General features: G+C 42.9%; 2 protein-coding genes and 2 long non-coding RNA genes across 5 annotated transcripts; 2 read left to right on the plus strand and 2 right to left on the minus strand.

The window, feature by feature from the left end:
- Positions 1-1856: 1856 nt before the first annotated feature.
- On the plus strand, positions 1857-6642 carry LOC307019642 (early growth response protein 1-like). Its single transcript, XM_079650642.1, has 3 exons — positions 1857-3306; positions 4581-4900; positions 5267-6642. Exons 1-3 carry the CDS (start codon positions 3120-3122, stop codon positions 5636-5638), a joined length of 879 nt encoding a protein of 292 aa, XP_079506768.1. The 5' UTR covers positions 1857-3119; the 3' UTR covers positions 5639-6642.
- Positions 6019-6832, minus strand: LOC307019643. The gene is made up of 2 exons (XR_013802717.1): positions 6736-6832; positions 6019-6195 (listed from the first exon to the last, which is right to left on the minus strand). It is a non-coding gene; the product is annotated as an uncharacterized lncRNA (long non-coding RNA).
- A 4114-nt stretch (positions 6833-10946) lies between these two features.
- LOC307018059 lies at positions 10947-25846 on the plus strand. Of its 2 annotated transcripts, none has more exons than XR_013802326.1 (5): positions 10947-11104; positions 20362-20486; positions 22823-22985; positions 24584-24668; positions 24889-25846. It is a non-coding gene; the product is annotated as an uncharacterized lncRNA (long non-coding RNA). The 2 variants fall into 2 exon arrangements; XR_013802327.1 differs by having other exon boundaries at positions 22851-22985.
- On the minus strand, positions 19192-25294 carry timd4 (T cell immunoglobulin and mucin domain containing 4). The gene is made up of 8 exons (XM_079648117.1): positions 25111-25294; positions 24551-24714; positions 22807-22969; positions 21627-21686; positions 21287-21372; positions 20375-20453; positions 20267-20300; positions 19192-19317 (listed from the first exon to the last, which is right to left on the minus strand). Exons 1-8 carry the CDS (start codon positions 25160-25162, stop codon positions 19230-19232), a joined length of 726 nt encoding a protein of 241 aa, XP_079504243.1. The 5' UTR covers positions 25163-25294; the 3' UTR covers positions 19192-19229.
- Positions 25847-27356: the final 1510 nt, after the last annotated feature.

Here is a 27356-nt window from a genome sequence, read left to right on the forward strand (position 1 = left end):
TGTGTGTGTGTGTGTGTGTGTGTGTGTGTGTGTGTGTGTGTGTGTGTGTGTGTGTGTGTGTGTGTGTGTGTGTGTGTGTGTGTGTGTGTGTGTGTGTGTGTGTGTGTGTGTGTGTGTGTGTGTGTGTGTCACAGTCTAAATGCAGCAGGTATTTCTGCAGCCTGCCGACACATGCCGATGGACCTCAGCTTTGTTCTATTTCTGCTGCAGGACATCATGACACACACACAACATGAGTCACTTTACAATTATTAACTATTACAACTATTAAAAGACAAGAGAGGCTCTATACTACACATTTGCAAACAATATGAGCGTCTATATGAGTCAATACTAACAAAGTTTACTCACAGGAGACGAAACCCAGACTCAAGAAGGTCATTGGATCTTTCCTCCGCTCTAAACGGTGAAATACACGTGGAAAAAACAAGAAACAAAGATGGTGACGACTAAATCAAAAATAGTGACGACCAAAACGAAGATAGTGACGACCAAAACCAAAGATGGTCCCAATGTGTTTATAAAAAGATACGATAAATGTATTTATTAATTTCTGTGCGTTGTTCTGATGGGTCGCCTTGTATTCGACAACATTTATAACAATTGTACTTTCCATTGCTCTGTACGTTTCAACAAGTGTCTCTAACAATATCTTTGAGTTGCTATAATATTTCACTTCACTTCTTCTGACCAGTCCCCCTTTTATTCAGAAGCTTTGTGTTGTACCCAGGGACTCTTCTCTCCTCAATACATATTTTAAAAGCTCACAGCAGCGTATTCATGTTCTGTATAAACCTTAAAGCCCCCTGAGACAAAAGAACAATTTGTGATATTGGGCTGATTAAATAAACTTTGATTGATGGATTTGGCGCAAGAAGTACATTTGCTTCAGAGCCCTCAAGAGCTAGATGGAAATGTTTATTAGCGTCAATAATGGTGTTGCTATTAAAGGTTTCGCTGCTCCCTAAAGCTCAGGAACAGGAGTGTAATGGATGGGATTTCTAACAGGTTTGAGATCTTTGATATAAAGCTCTTCTCCACTAAAGCAGTGAGATCACGAACACATTTAACAAGCAGCACAATACACACTATCTGCCTCTTTAACATACGGACACAGAAACACATACAAAAAGATATGTTAGTGAATGTGGAAAAATATAATTAAGATTTATAATAATGCTGTATTATTCTCAACTTTTATTTGTTTATACATTCATTTATTCACTTATATCCATATTTATTTATGCATTTATTTATTCTTGAATGTATTTATTCCTGTATTTATTTATTTATGTATTTATTTCCTGATTCATTTAACGGCAGTTTGTCCAGTAATTAGTCAGCCTCTCGGTTTAGTTTAACAGCAGTTTTTCCATTAATTAGTCAGCCTCTCGGTTTAGTTTAGCAGCAGTTTGTCCAGTAATTAGTCAGCTTCCCGGTTTAGTTTAGCAGCAGTTTGTCCAGTAATTAGTCAGCTTCCCGGTTTAGTTTAGCAGCAGTTTGTTCTGTAAAGTCTCCGACATAGTTTTCGTATTCAACTGACATCCAATCCTTCTTACGCAATAGTCTGTTAGGCGGTATAAATTCCACCACTGTGTCTTCCATGTCGTCATCGGGGGATTAGCTCAAATGGTAGAGCGCTCGCTTAGCATGCGAGAAGTAGCGGGATCGATGCCCGCATCCTCCAGCGGTGCTTTTGTTTTTTAACACTTTAAGTCTTATCTGAAAAATATAGAGCGATAGAAACTACTATTTAATATGTTTTAAACCACCATGATTAGGGTCAGTGAAGCGCTCTTTGGTGTGTGTGTGTGTGTGTGTGTGTGTGTGTGTGTGTGTATTTCGGATTTTAAACCAGTGGTCCATCAGGAGTTAAGGTTTGTAGAAACTGGTAAAATTACGTTTTTTTGTTTTCAAATTGAAGGCAATAACCAAACCCGAAAAGCAACTATAGTGCAGGGAATTAACATGTGAGTTACAAAGAAGCATGAGCTTACATTTAATCTCTGGTTGTCCGTAAAACAGTGTAAAGGCAAGTAGCCTACTATCTATAAAGGTAAATATATAAAGGTAGGCCTAAGTACTACTGCATATATTAAGGCAAGTAGGCTACTATATAGACAGTATATATTAAGAACTATAGACTATATAGTAGGCTATATAGACTGTCTATATAGGCTACCAAAGGTAAATATATAAAAGTATAGACTGTATATAAAGTACCACAGACTATACAGACTATAAACTGTATATATAAAGGTAAATACTAATAGGCTACTTCGGCACAGTTCCTGGTCTCAGATCAGCTGACCGGAAAACCTCCCAAATAAGGCTTTAGGAAGTGATGACGTCGCTGTCCGACCTCCACGTGACACCGAGCCTTAAAAAACAAACTGATCCGGGCTGTGACGTGTCTCCGTGCTTCCGGTCATGTCTGCTGTTTACTCCCGGTGACCGACTGCAGTTCTGCTGGGGAGGAGGCCCTCTCTCCGGGGGCTCTCCTGTTCCACACACCGGGAGCACCGGGAGCACCGGGAGCACCGGGAAACACCGGAGAGAGAGAGACTCCCCGCTGTGACCAAATATGGGCTTTCCGCTTGGACCGTGTTTGGAGATGTATACGTCACTCAACATGAGTCTTTATAAACCCACGGAATCCTCCTGCATAAGTTCAACACGTGAAAACACACACATACACACCGACACCGACCTACACAAAGACCTACACACACCGACACACTTAGTCTGAATAACATTTAAAACTCTATTTCAAATATGCTTCTTAATAACATTTAAAATTCATGGCTATTTCAAATATTCTTGGAGCTTCACACATAGGCTACACAACACACACAAATACACACACACACACACACACACACACACACACACACACACACACACACACACACACACACACACACGCACACGCACATGCACATGCACATGCACACACAAACTTAGTCTGAATAACATTTAAAATAATTTTTCAAAAATTCCTGGAGCTTTGGATTTCTCCGGCACTCCGAGCAGCAGCAAACCGGGAATAGCGCCTCTTCTCCGGGTTAGGAGTTTACTTTTTCGTCGGTCCGGAATCGGACCCCCCTCTCTCACGGAGGATGTTGTCCGCCCTGCAGCTGTCGGAGGCCGGCCTCCCGTCGCCCCTCTCCCCGCTGGAGGGGTACCTCTCCCGGCTGGAGGAGCTCCACTCGCTGCTGCAGAACGCGGCCGCTGGAGGCTCACTGCTGGCGGCTTCAGTAGCTCAGGGAGCCGGGGAGCAGAGCGCGGAGCTCCGGGAGCACGGAGGTGAGGAGAGAGAGAGACTCATGCATCACATTTACTATAAAACATTCAAGATAAGTCTCTCTCACCATGTGCTCAGCAGCTACAGTGGAGATATGGAGATGAAGTCATATGTCCTAACCCTAACCAACACATAACACAGATAAAATAGTGCAAGAGATGTGCAAGTAAATAAAATAAAAATTGAAATAGTGCAAGAATAGTCTGTACACAAGTACATGGAATATGAGAACTTTTTACTGGCACACATTACAGTCTGAATGGAGCTGTGTTACATTCATCATGCATTACACATGAAAGTGTGCAAGGAAAGAGAGACATGCAGGGATTATTAGCATTTAGATATTAATCTGCAGTTTAAAGTCCTGCAAACAGTTAAGATGTAAACAAACAACTTAAAAAACTATAATATTAATTAAGCGATATTATAATGATGCTTTCTTGGGTTCATCACTTTAACTAATTACATAGTTTTCTTAGTGAAACACATAAATGTGTAATATACATTTATGTGTTTTAGTCAGAAACAGGCATATTTATATATGATCCTTATACTCGAGTTTTTCAGAAACAACAACAACAACAACAACAACAACAACAACAAGTGTAAATAATAATAAGTTTGGAAGATGGGTCAAAATGCAAAAAGAATAAATATGAATATTAGTTTAATAAGCAGATCAATAAAATGCAGTATTTATTCATGTTTAAATATGAAGACTCAGTCAGCTGACCGGTTTCAGCCAATCACAGCAGACTTCCTGTTTACTGACTGGTGGAAATGTTATGATTCAAAAACAAGTTTATTTCATAAAGTTATAAAGACTGTCTCAAACTGAGCAACTGGTCCTTAAACATGTGTTTCACAGATCATAATACACCTTAGTATCACTATATCAGTATATAAGACGTAAGACCTGTGGCAGCGTCCTTCCTGTTGGCCTGCGATGGTGAGCTGATACGTGTTACGTGCGTTTAATAAACCTTTCACACATTCCACGCACGTCCACGCACGTCAACGCACGTCAAACAAAAGAGGCAAAACTCAAAAGAATAACTTGCTCTTTGTCTCTGTCTTTCTTTCTGTGAAGGCTTGAATAACTTTAACGGTTAAAAGCTGAGCCTCGACGGCGTCTTTCAGACACGTTTCATCTCAGTCTCTTTAGGAGGCACCGTGGGTATTGTAGTCCTTTATACCACTATAAAGGACTACAATTCCCACTCTACAGACGTCACGATTAGGCCCTAAGTACTGACCCCTCTCCTTCTCCTCTCAGACTGTCTGACAGACCTGGAGCTCCTCCCCTCGTACAGCGGGCGCTTCTCATTTGAGCCCGCCAGCTTGTGGGCGGAGCCTCTGCTCAGCCTCATCACCGGATTGGTCAGTGTGACTCCTCCTCCTCCTCACCCCTCGTCATCATCATCATCATCATCATCATCATCCTCATCATCATCGCTGCTGCCTCCTGAGCCAATCAGCTCTGGAGGAGACTCTTCTGTCTTCTCCCATTCGACAACGAGGTACACAATGACGGCCCCCTCTGATTCGCTGGTGTTCCCATCACAAGCCCCGCCCCTTTCCTACCCCGGCGTCCAGGTAAGATCAGATAAGATGATAAGAAGTACTTTATTGATCCCAATGTGGGAATTGCACAATAACAATTAAAAGACGAGAAATAAACCAGAAAGTAAACCTATACATGTTGAATTACACATTTACTGTAACAAAACATAATTGTTGTAATAATAATAAATATTACATTGTTTTATTAGTGCGCTTTTTCAAGTGCTCAAAGCGCTTTACTTTACACATTACACGTGTTGGACACGTAAGAGTGAGTACTGTGGACCATACCCACGGTAAACAAAGCCCTTTGAAGGCCTTACTCATGGCCTTGTGTTGAAAGTTTCTGTAAATAAACGCCTCTTCTGACTTCCTGCCTTCCTTCTCCTCTTCTCACAGAAAGCCAACAGGAAGTGCAGGACTTCGCCGAAACATCGCCCGTTTTCCTGCCCGTCCGCTGGCTGCGAGCGCTGTTTCTCGCGCAGTGACGAGTTGACGCGTCACCTGCGTATCCACACGGGTCAGCGTCCGTTCAGCTGCCGCTTCTGCAGCCGCAGCTTCTCCCGCAGCGATCACATGACCACGCACGTGCGCACGCACACCGGAGAGAAACCCTTCAGATGCAGCGAATGCGGACGCAGCTTCGCCCGCAGCGACGAGCGCAAACGACACCTCAAGATACACCAGAAGCAGCGGGATCGAACCGGCACAACCAACGCAGACGCCATATCATCGTCCCCCACGGACGCTCCTGCGCCGGGCTTTTTATAGCGCTTTTCCCATGGATGTATAATAAGAACTGGAGACAGCAGAGCGGACTGAAGGACTCGTGTAAAGACAAACAAAATGACGTCACAGCAGCTGCAGTACCACGTTCGGCCACTAGGATCTACTATGGCTTGGATTTTGTAAAGACACTTTAATAAGCACACTAAAGATAGTATTTAGTCCCAGAAGCTGTTTGGACGCTACGGACCTGCTGTGGCTGGGGGGGCTCGGACTTCTGACCTCAGACTGAAGGTTAACCAGGAACATTGATAAATAAACTGTATTTGTTGTTCCCGCAGTGACCACAGGGGGCGCAGTTCCTGAAGAAAGACTTGTGTAAAGAAACTTGAATAATCAAAATAAAGGTAGTATTTTTGGGCCAAATTGACGTCACAGAAGCTGCAGTTCCACCGTTTGGCCTCTAGGATGTTTCTGTGGCTTAGGGGGTCTTGGACTTCTGACTTCAGACTGAAATTTAACCAAATACTTTGAAAGATAAACGTTTATTTCAGCATTGTTTGTTCACCGAGGTTCAGTTTGAGCCTCGCCAGCCTCCGTACCTGAGGGTCCTCCCGTAGCAGAGCCTGTACCCGAGGGTCCTCCCGTAGCAGAGTCTGTACCTGAGGGTCCTCCCGTAGCAGAGCCTGTACCTGAGGGTCCTCCCGTAGCAGAGCCTGTACCTGAGGGTCCTCCCGTAGCAGAGCCTGTACCCGAGGGTCCTCCCGTAGCAGAGCCTGTACCCGAGGGTCCTCCCGTAGCAGGGCCTGTACCCGAGGGTCCTCCCGTAGCAGAGCCTGTACCCGAGGGTCCTCCCGTAGCAGAGCCTGTACCCGAGGGTCCTCCCGTAGCAGAGCCTGTACCCGAGGGTCCTCCCGTAGCAGAGCCTGTACCCGAGGGTCCTCCCGTAGCAGAGCCTGTACCCGAGGGTCCTCCCGTAGCAGGGCCTGTACCCGAGGGTCCTCCCGTAGCAGAGCCTGTACCCGAGGGTCCTCCCGTAGCAGGGCCTGTACCCGAGGGTCCTCCCGTAGCAGAGCCTGTACCCGAGGGTCCTCCCGTAGCAGGGCCTGTACCCGAGGGTCCTCCCGTAGCAGAGCCTGTACCTGAGGGTCCTCCCGTAGCAGAGTCTGTACCTGAGGGTCCTCCCGTAGCAGAGTCTGTACCTGAGGGTCCTCCCGTAGCAGGGCCTGTACCCGAGGGTCCTCCCGTAGCAGAGTCTGTACCCGAGGTTCGTGTGTGTGTGTGTGTGTGTGTGTGTGTGTGTGTGTGTGTGTGTGTGTGTGTGTGTGTGTGTGTGTGTGTGTGTGTGTGTGTGTGTGTGTGTGTGTGTGTGTGTGTGTGTGTGTGTGCCTCAGTGAGGTAAAGGACTCTGAGGGCTTAGATAGTTCACTTTAGTCGAAGTTATCTCAGTGAGTCTCAAACGTTTTGATCACAATTTATGTAAACAAATATTTCCAAGGCACTCCTTTATAATTATTAGGATAAATAAAAACAGGTTTGAAATCATTCCAATGTATACTATAGGACAGAAAACCAAAAATATTGTTTAAAACTGGAGAGATTTAAAAATATGCATAAATAAATAAATGTTAACTGGTAAAATAAGATATGAATGAACCACAAAAATAAAATAAGTTACATGTATTTGTTATTGGCTATGGTAGGTTATTGGAAATGTTCACATACTTATTTGATTAATAAAATGCAAACCGATCTTTTTCATATGGGTGTTTAGAGTTGTACCCCCTAGATCAGTCTCTAATTGGGCGCTCAAAGTGCATCAAATTGAAGCATTTTACTTTAAAATGTTAAAAAAATCTTTTGATTGATGTGAAGTATCGCCAAACTCCGTCCCTCTCTCACCCGCCCCGCAGCTGAGCGAATCATTCACGCCTTCATCTCCTCCCGCCTTCACTATTGCAACTCACTCCTCTTCGGCATCAGCACAACATCCCTCAACAGACTCCAGCGTGTCCAGAACGCAGCCGCCAGACTCCTCAGCCACACCAAATCATGGCGTCACATCACCCCGGTCCTCAAAGAACTCCACTGGCTTCCCGTCTCACACCGCATTCACTACAAACTCCTGGTCCTCACCTATAAAGCTCTTCCAAAAACCTTCTTAAAACGGTTGCTGCCCGATGGTTGGTGGCAGCTCTCAAGGACACGAGGAGACGACTAAAGCCGTCAATACCACCATGCACAACAAAGGCCACCTAAAGGGATGCAGGCACATTAAGGTCAATCCACTAATGTACTGACGTTTACACATTCAAAAGGCCTTATCTTACTAAAAGCTATAATTACAAAACATAAGTCATCTTAATGTTGATAGCAAAACTCATTTGCATGCAGAGGAATTTGGTGCAATTAATAATTTGATACATTTCATTTATATTTTATTTATATTTCTTCTTGCAGTGTTTGAACTTGTTTTTATGTCTACAGAATATTGCATGTTGCCTTGTTAGAGGAGACTTCTGATTCTCATCACCAACCAATACAAAAAGCTATCATGCATTGTGACAAAGCCTTTGAATCTTGAAGTGTGGTTTGCTTTGAAGCTGATTGGTTATAACACTTTGGACCATCTGTAGTGAAGTGGATGTTTGAGCAATGCTTGAGAGTGTTAATGATTATACCTAATGACACTGTGCCATAAACTGTTCGGTGCCGGTCCAAAGTACTTCCTGCGCCTTCTTGGGTTCAGCTGCAGAGTGCCAATCAAAACTCCACCTGGACCAACGCGCCGCATGGATTCCTGCAGAGATATGGTGCTCTGCAACGTCATGAAGAGTGAAGCATTCCTATATGTGCCAGAATAATGTGATTCATTATCAAGTAGTACAAAAACACTGCATGGAGGATGATTATAATAATAACAACCCCTCACTTTGGATGCGTATCCCTCGTGCACTCAGGTGCCCCTCCATCGTTTTGTATCCAGAGCTGGGATGATGCTGCAGAATTTGGGTCACAGTTTCATCCAAACTGTTGTCATCAACAGAGTCAATAGATCTTGGACCCTGATCATCAAAAATAACGAAACAATAGTAAGTCACAATAAACTATAGTCACCTTTTGCACGGAGCAATCAAAGCACATCAGAATGAGTGTGTTAGCATGTTTGTATCTTTGCCCCGACACATGTCTATCTGATAAATTGCCTATTACCATTTTAATAAATCTGTAAACAATCTATAAACAAGTAGGCTGATTTGGATGGAGGAAATGTAGGCTAATGAAACGTTATCATTACTAAACACAAGTTAATACGTCTCACAAATGTGTACACTGATATAGCCTACGCCACTTCTTTTTTTTTTTGCCTAAATCCTACCGGCCTACATTTGTAAGTGTTCCGGACACTCCTCCTCCAGGGAGTGGCCGTACCCGTAGGATAGAAGAGGGGGAAGTAACATCTGACTCAGAGGTCGCGCGGCTGTGGAGAAGAACGTGTTGCCCACATTCTGTCACTGAGTTTAGGCTAGCTAGCTAGCAGGTTTATTGTTTTGGGTGCAGTCACTTTGCCTCCACTTGCTGTTCAAATAAATGTTGAAAGAAAAAGTCAATCTGTTTAGAGTTCTGTTTCATATGGGTGTTGAGATGTATCCATAGATTTAGTCCCTAATGTTGCTCTCAAAGTGTACCAGATTGATGCATTTAACTTCAACATTTAAAAAAAAATCTTCTCGGAGCAGCTTGCCCCCGGACCCCCCTAGAGGAGGTGAGGTCCACCACCTGCCCACACCCCCTGTTAAATTGTCTCACCCACATTGAGGATGCTTCCTACGCCCATGTTTTATTCCATGCGTCAAGTCAGGCAAATCGGGTCCAAATGTTTTTGCATCAACAATCTTTTAACATTACAATCACTAAATATATGCTGTAACTATTTTGCTCTAGGCAGCTCAAGGGCTCAGGTGATGTGATCACTAAATGAATAATGGTCCAAAATAACATTAAATGCATCGGGTTTTTTGCCGGCCGGCCGATACATGCCGCGCATTAAGTGGGCCTGTCTGTCAATTAATCCCCGGGCCACTTTCCCCCCCCAGTCTGCCCCTGCTGCGCGATGTCCCCAGCGGTGTGCCCCCAACGAAGATGTGCTTCAATAACGTTTGGGGGCAACATATAAGATGGACGCCCAAGGGTCGCCTCCTCTGTTTCCGAGAGGATTTCAAGTTGGCGGGCAACCTCTTGAAGACTCTCGAACACAGCTGGGTTAACATCCATGTCGAGCTGAGCCAAGTCCTCTATACATCGTTCCACAAGAAACTGGACTCTAGATGGTCCGCTAATGATCGTAAATGATCTCCAATGGCTCTTAAACCAATATCCATAAATAAACCTGTGGATAAAGTATGGATGTAGAAAGGTAAGGGCTAAACAGTAAAGCTCCTGCATTCGAATCAGCGCGGTTAGCCAGGCGTTAGTAGCCCTCTGCCAGACATGATCACACACTCCTGAAACCAATCCTGCTTCAGACTGAGGTTAGGACCGCCCACCTCATTAGCATACGGACACATAAATACATAAATGTATGTTGCGTAAATGTAGAAATATATGAAAGACATATAATAACGTGTGTTCTGTTTTATTTTCGACTTTTATTTATTTATACATTGGTATATTTATTTCCATATTTATGCATGCATTTATTTATTCTTTTATTTATTTATTTATTTACGTATTTATTTATCTATTCCTGTATTTCTTCATACATTTATTTACACATTTATTTATTTATACTTATGTCATGTTCCGTCCTCCATAAGGTCCGTGGTGCAACACACACTATGTATCACGGTGAATGATGTCCCGTAATGTTCCACCACACTGTATAACATCTTGCCCAACACTGCAGGAGAGACACTAAATACAACCTGAACGTCAGCAGGAGAGGCTCTTCGTGTGATTTCATTTTTATATATTTTGTGTTTCAATTTTATTTACAGGTTTTTTACCTCACTGCACTTTAGTGACGTTGCAATCAATTATTTCCAAGCATCTGATAAAATGAGAGATGAAGTTGTATTGTAATATTATATTTTAACTGTACTATGTATTATTGTATTGACCTGTACTTAGATCATGTTTTATAATAGTTTGTGTGATGGAGATGATGCAATGTGTTGAGTGTTTATTGATATGTTCCTAAAGACTGCAGATGGAAATGAGCTATTAGCTCTAATCTGGCATAATCCATCTCTTCTCTTTCTGAGATGAATGTATTTGTCTGCATGGTCCTTATAAATACATCATAACAACTGCGGGTGGCTGAGACGCAGCATGGTGTCTGCACCAGGTCTGCAGACTGCCCTGAAACACCACCGAAGAAGAAGAGTCGGGAGGAGCAGCTCTCACTTGTCGACATGTGGCTGCGGGTGGGCTTATTCTAAATTTCCTTTTCACGGGAATCTGAGTTTTAACTTCCAAACTAAACTTTCTTCAGACTCTTTCCAGCAGCAGGTGAGTTTTTAGGCACTTTTAAAAAAACTTTTCAGTTGCTTTTCTGATGCTTTGTCTCCGTTAGCATGTTAGCATCATGAGCTAGCAGGTTTTGCGGTGAAAACTGAACACGTGCAATTAGGAGTCCGGTCACGTCGTCCGCTCAACACGTGTTTCTTTAGTATAGTGGGTTGTGACAATAATAATAGCTTATTTGCCGGTTTATGTTCATGTTTTAGCCTGGTTTTGAACGGCAGTTGTATTTAAGGCTAAACTTAACTTTTACCGTTAATTCTCTATGGTAGTTCTTATCACTACGGGTGTGATATCTTTTTGGCCACAAGCGGGATTTGGGGAGCGCTGTTCCCCCGTTTGGGCAGAAGAAAGGAGACCCCGCTTTCATGTAGCAGCAGCAGAATACACTAATTACTGAATAAAGATCACTGAGTAGAGAAGTATCGTTTCTTCAGCAGGTGAGTTTTTAAACACATGTTAAACTTTTCCGCAGCTGTTGAGTCGCTTATAGGCTCCGTTATTGTGTTAAGCATCAGCAGTTCGCTGGTATTGTGGTGAGAACTGATGCCGTGTTATGTGAGCAAATAAATTGCCCGGTCACGTGGTCAGGTCATCATCAGTTTCCGTAGTGTAGTGGTTATCACGTTCGCCTCACACGCGAAAGGTCCCCGGTTCGAAACCGGGCGGAAACATGTTTATGTTAAATTTAAGCGTTTTGTAAGAATTTATAGAGAAATGATCTTCACTTAGAACTCCACTAATATAAGATTAAGGAGGACGGAACATTACATAAAAGTGTACATTTGAATAAATACAGGAATAAATAAATACAGTAATAAATAATTATATATTCAAATGAGTAAATTCATAAATAAAATTATAAATATATATATGGAAATAAATAAAAGTTGAGAATAAAACACACATTTATGTTTGTTTTGCAAACATTTATAGAGACATTATCTTTACTTACAAAACTAACCGATTAACTAAACGTCTGTTTCCGTACTGTAGCTCAGTCTTACTTATAAAGACGTTTTTTAAGCAGTTATTGAGGTTATGTTTTCTGAACTTGTTAAGCTTAAAGGTCCCATGTCATGGCCATTTCCAATGATCATAATTCCATTGTTGAGGTATACTAAAATACAGTGGTGGGCCGTCAGGGCCAGCAAGGCCTTCTCTGCTGGCCTAAACATCATCAGAATATAAATTAAATTTTGATATATTTTTTCCACAAATATGTATTAAATTATTCCCTGTAGTCTATTCTCTTCATTTCATAGCTTTCCTCTTGGTTGCGCTGCTTCCAGCCTCAGAACGAGATTTGGAGGGTTGGCCTTTATGTTAGAGCTTTTATCCAATCATATTTCAGCCATAATGTGTTGCCAGGGTCCAAGAAATCTGCCCTTAGGCCTTCAGAATCAACAGTGCGGGCGCCTGTAGATTAAAGTGAACGGAAACAAAACTGTGGCGTTAACCAATCAGATTTTGAGTTGGCGACAACGGGCCAGCTAGCAGGCGTACGATGACGTTAGCACGTGCACGTCTTTTGATTGGATACGCACTATTGAGAGGCGGAGCTATGTAGAGCTAGCAAACTGAACTTGAATTTGAACGAGCTAATTTGTGTAGATTTCTACAAGCTGTTTTTTTTCAACCCACAAAGGCTGAAGGAGGAGAAGAGATCGATTTGGTCGCAGATATAATTACAACGCCATTTTCAAGACGAACTTTTCAAGAAAAGCTAGACATCGTGAGAAGAGAACGGCCAACCCCGACGCTAGCGAGCCTATCACAGCGGGGGAAAGGGTTTGTCCGCCACTTTCAAATCACTAACTACGAGCGGTACCCCTGGCTCACAGCCTCCGAGAGGCACTGCAAATTGTACTGCTGGGAATGCCTGCTATTTGCAACTGATCGATTTGGTGTTTGGAGCCACACTGGATTTGCAAACTTGAGTTGTCTAACCAAGGCAGCAACGAGACACCAAAGCACGGCTGGGCACTTACAAGCAATGGTGCTTTTGAAAACCTTTGGGGACACCCGAGTGGATCTACAGCTCAACGAACAAGTGCGCCGGGAAACGGAGCTCCACAACGAAAGGGTGAACAAAAATAGGGAAATATTGAAAAGACTGATTGATTGTGTCCTGTTTTTGGGTAAACAGGAACTTTCATTTAGGGGACACAATGAAAGCGCCGAGTCCAGAAACAGAGGAAACTACGTGGAGCTTCTTTCTTTGCTTGCTGAGAACAACACAGACTTGCATTACCACCTGTCCACAAACAAAGTGTTTACTGGGACGTCAGGCAAAATACAAAACGACCTGATTTATGCTATTGCTGAAGTGATGGGAGAAGAGATCAAAATGGAGATTAAAAAAGCACCCTTTGTCGCTGTTATGGTGGACGAAACGACAGACGTGGGTAATGTAGCACAACTGGCACTTGTCCTGCGTTATGTGACGGACACAGGTGTCAAGGAGCGGTTTGTCAGATTTGAAGATGTTACAAGCGGCAAGCGAGCTGATGACATTGCCGCTCTTATTTTCCGTTTCATGGAGGAATATGAATGTAGTCTGGATAAAGTTGTGGCACAGTGTTATGATGGCGCAGCGGTCATGGCATCTGGACTAAACGGGGTGCAGGCTAAAGTTAAGTAGAGGGCACCTATGGCCTTATTCATTCACTGCTATGCACATCGACTAAATGTAGTACTGACTCAAGGGGCCTCAAAGCTTAAAGAATGCAAGGTCTTTTTTGCCAGCCTCAATGGCCTTGCAGCATTTTTCTCCAGATCCCCTAAGCGCACGCAACTGCTGGATGACATTTGCAAGCGTCGTCTTCCTTATGTTGCACCAACGCGGTGGCAATATACATCGAGATTGGTCAATGCAGTCTTTGAGAAGAGAGTTTCCCTAAAGGAGGTGTTTGACCACATACTGGAACATCATGAGGAGTATGATGGGGATACTATGCTTAGCGCTGATGGATTTAATGCACGTCTGGATGATTTTGAGTTTTGTTTTTTGCTTGAAACATTCAATGGGATTTTTAAGCATTCAGATGTGCTCTTTGGAATACTACAGAAACAAACATTGGATGTACAATTCTGTCTGACAAGGGTGAACGAGTTTTGTGACACAATTGAGCGAGAGAGGTGCCAGTTTCGTCAGATCTACGAGGACACAGCGCGCATCTCAAGTGGTCCGAGCGCACGCAGAGGCCCACGTACAGCACAAGGAGACCTTCGCGCATACTACCAACAACTCCACAGCAATATTCTGGACAACATTCTTTGCCAGATACGGAGTAGGTTTCAAGACCACGAAAAATTAATGTTTCTCTCCCTCCTGGACCCCCAGCACTTTCAGACCTACCGGAAAAAATTCCCGCATACAGCCTTAGCCAAATTAACACAGAGTCACGGAACACTGTTCGATCTGTCCCGGCTAAAAACAGAACTGACTGTAATGTATGCCATGACTGATTTTGAAGGGAAAAGTCCCATTGATCTCCTTGATTTCCTTAAGCAGAAAAATCTGAGTGAGAGCATGGGGCAGCTTTACACATTGGCATGTGTGGCAGTGACTATCCCTGTGTCCACTGCTTCTGTCGAGCGGTCATTCTCGGCCTTAAAGCGAATTAAAACTTATGCCAGAAATTCTACTGGACAGACTAGGCTTTCATTATTTGCCTTCATGTCTATAGAAAATGACTTATTGGTGGAACTGAAACGCACAGATAAACTGTACAACAGAGTCATTGAAGTCTTCTTGAGGAAAGAAAGGAGGATGGATTTTGTATTCAAATAATCAGTTGTTTTGGTGAGTACAAAGCATTTTATTTTTTATTTTATTTTAATATATTTTTGTCATTTTATGTCGTTAATATTAAATCAATATTAACGAATTAATATATATGTAATTAAAATGACAAATATATAAAAAATAAATGTTTGATGCTTCTGCAAGAGATATAGAGATGTGTGTGGCACACTGGCTCAGCTGTGCAGTAAAAGTACTCAAGGAGACTTGTTGAATTGTTTTGGTTTAACCTTTATCAAAGTGGACATTCAGTGCTAGGAATACACTTTCACCACTGTCGCAAATATATCCTCATGAACAAATGCAAATTATTTGTTTGTTTTCTTTTATTTTCAGTGAATAGTTTGTGTCTTTATCGTCACGTTTCTTAAATGAAACTGCTTTGGGTGCGACAATGCGCTGTTTAGTGAACAAACTTGGTTTGGTGGACTTAATAAAACTTTGTAGACTAATGCCTTAAAAGCCCCTTTTATTTTTAAGTTTTGACCGTATCCAAGCGATCTTAAAGCTGGTAGTTTAACACTCTTAATTGTAAATGCGGATATATTGATTATAAATGCTTCGGAAATATTAATATAACTCTGTTGTACTTGACTATGTTAAGGTGATGCAACGCCCGGTTATACTGCGTTTCTGTCTAAATGTATAGTTTCTAGAGCCATGGCGTCATAATGATGGTATTAAGAGGTGGAATAATTCAGGTAGGACTGTGTAGGACATCACTGAAGGCCTAGGTGTGAAATGCACGGCCCGCCACTGCTAAAATAGAACAATACTGTGCAATTTTCAAAACTCACATTGGTTTCGCATACAGCATCTCTGTAAAGTATGTGTATTCAGCAGTATTCACTTTCTCCACTAAACGGCTCGCTGCAGCTCCCCCCCGCCTCCCTGTGAGCCCAGTGTGCTCTGATTGGTCGGTACGTTGTGAATCGCGCTGAGCTCCGTGGAGGTGTGATTTCCTTGTTTAGCGATACACAGCAAAAACCCAGACAAACTCAACCTGAACACACACAAAGTCACAGCCGAAATAATAACAATAAGTGTGGCTTGATATTGAATAAGAAAAAGGTTTATAGGTTGATAAACTCTGTGAGAATGGGTCTGCAGAGAGCATTTCGCCTGTTATCAGCCTGCAGCGGGGAGCAGACATTCTAAGTATAAATAACTTGCTTACAGCTAAATTACGGGTATATTTATAACATGTTTCATCCCTTAACTTTGACCGTTCATTCTCTATGGTAGTTCTTATCACTACGGGTGTCATATATGTTTGGCCACAAGCGTGATTAGGGGGGCGCTGTTTCCCCGTTTGGCAGAATAAAGGAGACCCTGTTTTCAGCAGAATATAGATCACGGTTTATTACTATTTATTGATCACTGATTATCTGTGACTGATTACAAAGTAATGATTTAAGATAACTGCTTATTGATTACAGAATACTGATTACTGGTTATTGATGACAGATTACTTATAGCTGATGTTTACTTGTTATTGATTAGCAGCTCATCAGCTAAACACTATGAAATCCATGTTAGCTTAATTTTTCTGTGACATTTATAAATCCTTTATCTTCGCTGAGCAGTAACGGAGCAATACTTCCCACTTTCTGTGTTGGTTTGTGATCCTGATGTCTATCTATGCATATCTTTCCTGCTGTAACCTACCGTACAGTATACGTCTTAAATTCGGTTGTTTCATTGGTCGTCGTATGTAAGTTTCCGTAGTGTAGTGGTTATCACGTTCGCCTCACACGCGAAAGGTCCCCGGTTCGAAACCGGGCGGAAACACATTTTATTTAGTAGAAACTGATTAAAAGAGTTCAAATACGTTTTTTTGCTTTATTATGAAAGACATTTATAAAATTAACACTATGCCATTTGATAATTAACTTCCAAATGTCTTTTCTTGTTTCCTGGTTGTGCTTCGTCTTATTAAAGTGATAAAACCCGCTGTTCCTACTTCCATCTTAAAACAGGTCAGAGTCACAGAACCATGTAGGATGAACATGTTTCTAATATTAAAAGCGCTTTGTATTGTCAATTGAATTAAAATTAAATAGCGCCACTCATGCATAGACTTCCATGTAATGGTATAAGTAGGTACTGCAACAGATGTCATCCATACCAGTCCTCGTTAGTATAGTGGTCAGTATCCCCGCCTGTCACGCGGGAGACCGGGGTTCAATTCCCCGACGGGGAGGTATACACTTCTTTTCCTTCACATTTATAATGTTCTCTTCATCTTTTAGGTCCCACGGAGCTTCCCAGAGGGTCCCACTTTATATATATTTAAAAAAAATTGAATTATAAAAATGTCCAAATGTTGCTATATACGAAATAGGCTTGGGCGGTATCATTTTTTTCATACCGTCATACCTTGCTGACATCATACCGTGGTATACGGTATATGACGGTATGACTTGGGTCGACTTGAGCGAGGTGGCGTTCGGCGGCAAATAGATGTTTCGAACAGTATATTATATGTTCGGTGTAAAATGCAGCCCGAGCCGGTAGACACTCGCAAAGTGCCGCGACGTGCGCCCAAGTGCAAAACAAGGGCTGCATACATGACACATTGTGCAAATGGCACATTTTGAGATCGGATACAGGACGCGTTTGTAGATGTCTGACGTTGTTTCCATAGTGAGCTAAGTTAACAATATATCATCATACATAAACATTTTCCGGGAGTAAATACTTGACTTATTGAATAAAGTTTGCTATATTCACTAACTAGTTTGGCAATATTATTCCGTGCATGTGTTAAAAACCTTATTTCCATTTGATCCATTGGATTACTCGCGTGAATGTTTAGCACGTTAATGCTTTCGTTTTTAAAACCGTCCGACCTCCACTACAAAACCATCAACCAGTTGCATAGGATTAAAAAATGTCAACACTCACTCACCCCGTCTTAAACATTCCCAAAGAAGTGCCTCTGTCTCTCGTTGTGCTGGATGAAGTCACTGGCGACGAGTAAACCCAAAATAGTCCCAAACAGGCGCAGAGGCGTTTTTCTTTTTTACTAGTTGTCCGAGTTCGGGGCCGGCAAAATGCTGCTGCCATCTTGCTCAGCTCAGCTCTGTGCTGAGCTCTGAGAGCAGGAAAGACGGACTGTCCTCCCCTGCCCTCTGCTGGCGCGTGCTGTGCATTACAACCAATGTCGTCCCTGTCAAAACTCCGTGTCAGTGGAATAGAATGAAACGCATCTATGATTTGGTGCACAGTCTGTGACGTCACGATATTGAAAATTACCGACGGTATTTCGAAATACCCTGGTATACCGTAATACCGTCATACCGCCCAAGCCTAATACAGAGACATGTAGCCCATGTATTGATTCCATCCGATAACTGCAATAATACAAAACAACAGGAAAACGTCTGTCTGCTCTTCACAATGGTCAATAACAGTGAACGGATGGTCATTGAAGTAAGGTCAAATGAACAGAATCACACTCAGCCTGTTAGTGTTGCCTGACTTGATATAAGTGTTTTTATAAGTGTGTGGTCGCGTTCTAGTCACTTTGCTCAGCACTACTGCTACAAGTTGTATTTCGCCATGAACTGTTATTGCCCAGGTTAATCCCAATGTAAGCGTGACGTATTTGGTTCTTAGATCTTGTGGGTTGCCGACTCCGGCAAAGGTAAATTGCGTCTAGAGTTCGCCATCTAGTGGGATCAACTGAAATGCTGGGTATTGCAGGAAAAAGCAAAATGAATGCAGCCTTTTCTATCATTTGGACACTTTTGAATCAATATTCGGCGGACCGGATTAAAAAGCCCAACGGGCCGTATATGGCCCGCGGGCCTTAGTTTGCCCATGCCTGAGCTAACATATGAATAACGCCGCCTCATAGATATTAAACTCAAATCATGTGGGAACCGATGTTTATCGACACTTTTCGATGAGTAGTATTTGATCGTGACCAACTAGCAAAAAGGTCTCAATAATTTTGTGAAAAAAATCTGAATATTTTTGAAAAGGTTGTCACGAAATATGAGCTGGAATCAAACAAACATAAAGAGAGTAAATATTATTTAAAAAGGCAGAAAAATACGGAAAAAAATAATATTGCAGAAAAAAATAAATAATGATACATTTTATTTGGAGGCGTAAAATCTCAGTATTTTAAATGAAAATGTAACATAATAAAGAAAAGTCTTCTCCTGAGGGATATGGAGGATGGAGTTTGTCAAAAGCAGCTGATGTGAATATCTAACACGTTCAGTTTGTTGTTATTAATAAAGAGGGAAGCAGGGTCTGAGAGGTTTTGTTGCTTTTTATTAAATATGAATGATTTTAATCCAGCGTGTAGACGTTCTCCTGCAGAGGCCTCCTCAGACGGATCTCGTAGATGATGTGCGGAGGCTCCTCCTCCTCCGAGAAGCTGCAGGAGAAAACATAACTTTATTAACACAACCAGAACCACACAATCACACACAGAGCCAGCTGCAGGTTACAATGAGCGTCTCTACTGGTACTCTTTTCACCCTCTGTCTAAAACCAGAGCCCAGTCCAAACTGAGAACAATTTCAAAATCTGAGAGAAGAATGTCAAAAGTCAAATTATGAGAAAAATGTCCAGTAATTCTGGGATAAAAGTATAATTCTGAGAAAAAGGTGAAATTCTGAGAAAAAAGTAAAAAAAGGTGAAATCCTGAGAAAAAAGTCAAATGTTAAGAAAAAAATACATAAAATCTAATTCTGAGAAAAAAGTATAAAAAGTCAAATTCTTAGAAAAAGTCAAATTCTTAGAAAGAGTCAATTTTGCGAGAAAAAAAATCAAAATTATGAGAAAAAAAGTCAAATTATGAGAACATTTTCAAATTATGAGAAAAATGTCCAAAAAGTTAATTCTGGGAAAATGTATAATTCTGAGAAAAATGCCAAATAGAGAAAAAAGTCTAGTCAAATTCCGAAAGGTCAAATTCTGAGAAAAAGACAAATAATGAGAAAAAATGTCCAAAAAGTATAATTCTGAGAAAAAAGTAACTGAGGTGGAATCCTGAGAAAAAGACAAATAATGAGAAAAATTTTCAAAAAGTCAAATTCTGGGCAAAAAGTGTAATTCTGAGAAAAAGTCAAATTTTGAGAAAAAATAGATAAAATCTAATTCTGAGAAAAAAGACAAATAAAGTCAAAATCTTAGAAAAAGTCAAATTTCTGAGAAAAATGTCAAATTCCGAGAAAGAAAGTGACCAGAGCTCAATTTGCTCTGATTGGTTAGCCGGCCAGCTCTGTTGTGATTGGTCGACCGCTTAGAGATGTCCCGCCCCAAAGCCCAATGTGTTGGATCTCTAGCCAATAGGAACAGAGCGAGTGTTTCCCTGAACTCACCACCCGCCGCTGAAGGCTCGTCTGTGCACTCCGCCTGCAGAGAGAAAGAAATCACATTAATAACAAACTCTGCCTGTTTTCATTTTGTGTTGAAGCAGGGAAACGTACGTCTGAAGGCGAGGAAGAGGAAGATGGAGGCGAAGACGATCAGCAGGACGACGGAGAGCGAGACCACAGGGACCCTCGTCTGGAGGGGGGATATTATTATTATTATTTATAGGTAACGAAAGAAGTGCCAATATTTGATTTTTAATTAAAATCTCAATATTTCATACGTTGTCAGACTTAAATATTACACGGCAACGTCTAAGAGTTTTGTGAGAAAGTTGGAACATTTTACAAAATAAATGTTAACTTTAAACATTTTAATTCTACAAGAAAATTGTGATAAATGTACATTTTCCGTACTCTCTGGAAAACGCCAGAATATAACGGAAAAAAAGGTGGAATGTTAAAAAAGCGAAGTTATTCTGAAGGAAGTTGGAGAGTTTTGAGTAAATCATTTGAATAATTCAAGAAAAAAAGTGAAAATATTCCGGAATTTTGAATTAACGTCTGGGTCTCTATCGTGAACCTTTACAGAAAACATAATCGGCGCTTGAGCACCGGAGTACTTTTTGGGAGTCCCAGCAGCGTCCCCGGCCGGAAGTCCCCAGAGTTGGGGACTGGCTTCCCCAACTCTGGGGACTTCCGGCCGGGGACTCCAGGTGGCAGTATACGCCGTGAAGTGGTTTGCGGCCTGCCAGTAAACCCAGAGCAGAAGAAGAAGAAGGGACGTCAGCGACTTCATTTGATAATCCACCCTCAGGGACTTATTCCGGTGTGAACGCAATCTGCGAGGACACTTTCGGGGGGGGCAGTTCGGGGGGGGCAAGTACCGGCTAAATACTTTGATTGAAAGTGGCTTACGAGGTCTCTGTTCACTCATTGGTGCTCAAAGGTCAGGGGTCAGCCGCCCTTCGTTTGATTCGACAGATCAGCTCCCATGAGATGAGTCTCATAATGAAATCTAATAATGACCTCAGATGTGAAGGCGTCGGGGTCAGAGGTCGAGTTCCTCCTCAGGAGATCCAGCTGAGACGACAGCAGCAGCGACCTCCAGTTCACTGCACACACACACACACACACACACACACACACACACACACACACACACACACACACACACACACACACACACACACACACACACACACACACACACACACACACACACTTTGAATGACTGAACAAATGAACGCAGCGTTTCTTAACTCAAATGATCTGAAGAGCTGCGCAGACAACGTTCTCTAAACTAGTGACCGATCAGAACAAGAGAGAGGTGCTGAACTGACATGAGGGACAGGTAGATGAGGCTCACCTGTGGGCAGCTGACTGGTTCCTGTTGTTGTTGTTGTTGTTGGAGAGGTGGTGACCGGAGCTGAGAGTAAACACATTCAGATTAAACAGCGATGTGGAGGAAGGCTATCCGTCTGTTTGATCGTGCTGCACCGAGGGAGGAGCCTCAGAGGGCCACGTGTGTCTGCTGTCTCTGCTGTATGGACACATCAACGTGTCTCTGCTGTCTCTGCTGTATGGACACATCAACGTGTCTCTGCTGTCTCTGCTGTATGGACACATCAACGTGTCTCTGCTGTCTCTGCTGTATGGACACATCAACGTGTCTCTGCTGTCTCTGCTGTATGGACACATCAACGTGTCTCTGCTGTCTCTGCTGTATGGACACATCAACGTGTCCCTGCTGTCTCTGCTGTATGGACACATCAACGTGTCTCTGCTGTCTCTGCTGTATGGACACATCAACGTGTCTCTGCTGTCTCTGCTGTATGGACACATCAACGTGTCCCTGCTGTCTCTGCTGTATGGACACATCAACGTGTCTCTGCTGTATGGACACATCAACCTGTCTGCTGTATGGAAACATCAACCTGTCTGCTGTGTTGACACATCAACGTGTCTCTGCTGTCTCTGCTGTATGGACAGATCAACGTGTCTCTGCTGCCTGTCTCTGCTGTATGGACACATCAACGTGTCTCTGCTGTCTCTGCTGTATGGACAGATCAACGTGTCTCTGCTGCCTGTCTCTGCTGTATGGACACATCAACGTGTCTCTGCTGTCTCTGCTGTATGGACACATCAACGTGTCTCTGATGTCTCTGCTGTATGGACACATCAACGTGTCTCTGCTGTCTCTGCTGTATGGACACATCAACGTGTCTCTGCTGTATGGACACATCAACGTGTCTCTGCTGTCTCTGCTGCCTGTCTTTGCTGTCTCTGCTTTCTCTGCTGTATGGACACATCAACGTGTCTCCGCTGTCTCTGCTGCCTGTCTCTGCTGTCTGTCTTTGCTGTCGGTCTCTGCTGTCTGTCTCTGCTGTCTCTGCTGTATGGACACATCAACGTGTCTCTGCTGTCTCTGCTGTCTGTCTCTGCTGTCTGTCTCTGCTGTCTGTCTCTGCTGTCTCTGCTGCCTGTCTCTGCTGTCTGTCTCTGCTGTCTCTGCTGTATGGACACATCAACGTGTCTCCGAGCCTCACCTTTGACCACCCTCAGGTTCATGATGACCTTTTTGTCGTTGAAGAGGCCGTGGATATCGACCCGGCAGCAGTACGGCCCGCTGTCCGTCCTCTGAACGTCCAGGATGTCCAGATCCATCTGCCCGTCCAGAACCGCCCCGCTGAGCCGGTACCGCTCCGACACCTGGGACCAACGCAAGGTCAGTGTGCAGAAAAGTGTCTTTAGGACATGTGCAAACATCGACATGTGTCCCCTCTTCTCCATGTCTCTTCTACATCAACATGTGTCCCCTCTTCTCCATGTCTCTTCTACATCGACATGTGTCCCCTCTTCTTCATGTCTCTTCTACATCAACATGTGTCCCCTCTTCTTCATGTCTCTTCTACATCAACATGTGTCCCCTCTTCTTCATGTCTCTTCTACATCAACATGTGTCCCCTCTTCTTCATGTCTCTTCTACATCAACATGTGTCCCCTCTTCTTCATGTCTCTTCTACATCAACATGTGTCCCCTCTTCTTCATGTCTCTTCTACATCAACATGTGTCCCCTCTTCTTCATGTCTCTTCTACATCAACATGTGTCCCCTCTTCTTCATGTCTCTTCTACATCGACATGTGTCCCCTCTGAAGACACATGTTGTCTCCATGTCTCTTCTACATCAACATGTGTCCCCTCTTCTCCATGTCTCTTCTACATCAACATGTGTCCCCTCTTCTTCATGTCTCTTCTACATCAACATGTGTCCCCTCTTCTCCATGTCTCTTCTACATCAACATGTGTCCCCTCTTCTCCATGTCTCTTCTACATCAACATGTGTCCCCTCTTCTCCATGTCTCTTCTACATCAACATGTGTCCCCTCTTCTCCATGTCTCTTCTACATCAACATGTGTCCCCTCTTCTTCATGTCTCTTCTACATCAACATGTGTCCCCTCTTCTTCATGTCTCTTCCACATCAACATGTGTCCCCTCTTCTCCATGTCTCTTCTACATCAACATGTGTCCCCTCTTCTTCATGTCTCTTCTACATCAACATGTGTCCCCTCTTCTTCATGTCTCTTCTACATCGACATGTGTCCCCTCTGAAGACACATGTTGTCTCCATGTCTCTTCTACATCAACATGTGTCCCCTCTTCTCCATGTCTCTTCTACATCAACATGTGTCCCCTCTGAAGACACATGATGTCTCCATGTCTCTTCTACATCAACATGTGTCCCCTCTTCTTCATGTCTCTTCTACATCAACATGTGTCCCCTCTTCTCCATGTCTCTTCTACATCAACATGTGTCCCCTCTTCTTCATGTCTCTTCTACATCAACATGTGTCCCCTCTTCTTCATGTCTCTTCTACATCAACATGTGTCCCCTCTTCTTCATGTCTCTTCTACATCAACATGTGTCCCCTCTTCTCCATGTCTCTTCTACATCAACATGTGTCCCCTCTTCTCCATGTCTCTTCTACATCAGCATGTGTCCCCTCTTCTCCATGTCTCTTCTACATCAACATGTGTCCCCTCTTCTTCATGTCTCTTCTACATCAACATGTGTCCCCTCTTCTTCATGTCTCTTCTACATCAACATGTGTCCCCTCTTCTCCATGTCTCTTCTACATCAACATGTGTCCCCTCTTCCTCATGTCTCTTCTACATCAACATGTGTCCCCTCTTCTTAATGTCTCTTCTACATCAACATGTGTCCCCTCTTCTCCATGTCTCTTCTACATCAACATGTGTCCCCTCTTGTGTACAGTGTGTATTAGTACCTTTGACACGGCCCCGTTCTCGTCGCTCTGCAGTAACAGGTCTCGGCACCAGAACGTTCCACAGCTCCGCCCCCAGCAGACCCGGCTCCGCCCCAAACGCCGGACCGAGTACTGACAGGTGAGCGAGGCCACGCCCCCTTCCCACACCTTGAAGCAGGACGTCCCTGCGCACACACACACACACACACACACACACTTGTAATCTCCTTTCTTCTTTTCTACTTTGATAATCCAACTATTTCGGAAAATGGAAAAAAAGTAATTTCCGTAAAAATATTCAGACTTTTTGGGGAGTTTTACAAAAGAAATGAACTTCGTTGTTTCCTCTGGTCTCCCAGCGGTGCTTTGAGCTTCCTTCACATCAAACCAAAGACACAGCTTCTAGTTCTCGAGCTGCAGCCAGAGCCCCACGAGGCCAAGTCAACACATTCGGGTCCTTTCCATCAAACGTCTGAGTCAGTGGAGGAGCTGCAGCCGCCAGAGAGACGGAGAGAGAGGACCGGAGAGAGAATACTACGAGTCCCTCTAAGGAGACGAGAAGGACTCCGTTTGTTTCTCACCTGACAGCACGACGAGGAAGAGGACGAAGACCGGAGGAGAGACGGCCGCCATGCTGTGAGTGTGTGTGAGAGAGTGTGTGTGAGAGTGTGTGTGTGAGTGTGTGAGAGAGAGAGAGAGAGAGAGTGTGTGTGTGAGAGAGAGAGTGTGTGTGTGTGAGTGAGAGAGAGAGAGAGAGAGAGAGAGAGAGAGTGTGTGTGTGAGAGAGAGAGAGTGTGTGTGTGTGAGTGAGAGAGAGAGAGAGAGAGAGAGAGAGTGTGTGTTTGTTGATTGTCTGACCACAGTGTGTCTCTGTGCTGAGGGAACAGTGTGTGTGTGTGTGTGTGTGTGTGTGTGTGTGTGTGTGTGTGTGTGTGTGTGTGTGTGTGTGTGTGTGTGTGTGTGTGTGTGTGTGTGTGTGTGTGTGTGTGTGTGTGTGTGTGTGTATTCAGTTAAACTCCTCAATTTAAAAATAAGGATCTGAGTTTTTCCTCATGTTTGTTTTATAAAATGTCCGTTCTTTTAAAATATTCAAAATAATTCAGAATATCTTTCTCTTAACATTTTGATAATTTTTGTTTTATTTAACATTTATTTGTTGCTGATTTTCCAACTTTGATTTGGAGATTTCTGCCTGTTTTCTTTTTAATTCTGCAATTATTTCCAAAACATTCTGACTTGACTCTTGATATTCAGAATTTCTGATCGCAGTGTTTTGACTTGTTTTGAATATTTCTCATTAAATGTTTTTGAATATTCTGACTTTTATTGTAATTTCCGTAAATCAAAAATAAAACTGATTTGAGAGAGCGTTATTTTGGACTGCAACACAAAGCACCATTCATGCAACACACACACACACACACACACACACACACACACACACACACACACACACACACACACACACACACACACACACACACACACACACACACACACACACAGGCAGTGTGGAGATGTCACAGAAATATAAAGGGTTCATTATTCACGCTAATACTCCCAATGCCTCTCCGATGGGATTAGTTTGGTTTCATAAAGATAAAGCAAAACTATGAGTTTAAAAGAAAAAAAACTGAGTCAAGAAAATAAAATACATTTCAAAATGAAAGTAATCATTTGAGTAATCACGTAAACTATAAGTCTGGTTTCTTTGTTTTCACTGGTTTTTGTTTGCAGTTCTTTTTGTTCTTTCTCAACGATCACACTTTACTCCAGCTTGTAATATGTTCAACCCTGAGCACGCTGCTGCTGTCAAATCAGTTCCCAAAGTGCGATCGATAAAGTGTCTGTTTATTTATAGATTAAAAAACACATCTATGGATTTCCAAGCTAAAGGTGATACACAATATAAACTGTTATGTTTTCAAAGACATGTTTCTAAAGCGTGTATTGCTCTGTTTAGACAAACCATTAAAGACTGCTTTCATTTAACAAACTCTACAATTTAAAAGTGGCAGCTTAGCTTTATGAATCAGAGCTAGGTACCAACACCATTAGGAGCATGCTCACACCTCACTGGGTCTGAAGAGCTGAAGCCTTCACACAGTGGATACACTCTGTGTGTCTCGTTCTATATCCTGTGAACTCTCCATGCTGTCCTGAGGGAAATCTGAATCAACAGGTTAGAATGGAATCTAACATGTTCATGCAGAATAAAGACAAAAGAGGGATTATACAAATTACATTTATTGAAGAGGAGAAGAAGAAGTCTCAAAGAATGTTTTAAATAAAAGCACATAAAACAAAAAGGTGGATAATAATAACATCTATTAAATGTAAAGACATGTGTTCAAATGAAAAGACACTGAGCCAGTGATAACAGCAACGCCCACCGTGACGCGCAGCGCGGTTTAAGCGTGCCGTGCCGTGCCGTGCCGTGCCGTGCCGTGCCGGGCCCGTTTTTGGTTGCGTTTCCACTAGAGCAGTGGTTCTCAAACTTTTTCTGTCGTTCCTCACTTTGAACAGGGGGGCCTTTTCAAGCCCCACCTGTTCCTCATCGCTCCAATCAAATGGTAGGCCAAGCTTCAAATGGTCACATGTGTGGTTCTATAACAGGGGTCTCCAACCTTTTTTAGGATGAGAGCTACTTTCAAAACATAAAACAAATCGTGCTACTTTTACTCCTGTTTGTTTACAGTGTACACAGTGGGGCAAACAAGTATTTAGTGATCCACCAATTGTGAAAGTTCTCCCACTTAAAAAGATGAGAGGCCTGTAATTGTCATCCGAGGTATACCTCAACTCTGAGAGACAGAATGAGAAGAAA

This window comes from Notothenia rossii (genome assembly GCF_949606895.1).
Source record: "Notothenia rossii genome assembly, chromosome: 9".
Taxonomy (NCBI): Eukaryota; Metazoa; Chordata; class Actinopteri; order Perciformes; family Nototheniidae; genus Notothenia; species Notothenia rossii.

What these genes read in the sequence shown, in the direction of transcription:
- timd4 (XM_079648117.1), bottom strand. Translation starts at nt 25,162, where the DNA reads ATGGCGGCCGTCTCTCCTCCGGTCTTCGTCCTCTTCCTCGTCGTGCTG. An exon ending in CTTCCTCGTCGTGCTGTCAG is followed by an intron (nt 24,715 to 25,110) that starts GTGAGAAACAAA and finishes GTGTGTGCGCAG; the next exon opens with GGACGTCCTGCTTCAAGGTG. An exon ending in AGAACGGGGCCGTGTCAAAG is followed by an intron (nt 22,970 to 24,550) that starts GTACTAATACAC and finishes CGTTGGTCCCAG; the next exon opens with GTGTCGGAGCGGTACCGGCT.
- LOC307019642 (XM_079650642.1), top strand. Translation starts at nt 3,120, where the DNA reads ATGTTGTCCGCCCTGCAGCTGTCGGAGGCCGGCCTCCCGTCGCCCCTC. An exon ending in GGAGCTCCGGGAGCACGGAG is followed by an intron (nt 3,307 to 4,580) that starts GTGAGGAGAGAG and finishes TTCTCCTCTCAG; the next exon opens with ACTGTCTGACAGACCTGGAG. An exon ending in TTTCCTACCCCGGCGTCCAG is followed by an intron (nt 4,901 to 5,266) that starts GTAAGATCAGAT and finishes CTCTTCTCACAG; the next exon opens with AAAGCCAACAGGAAGTGCAG.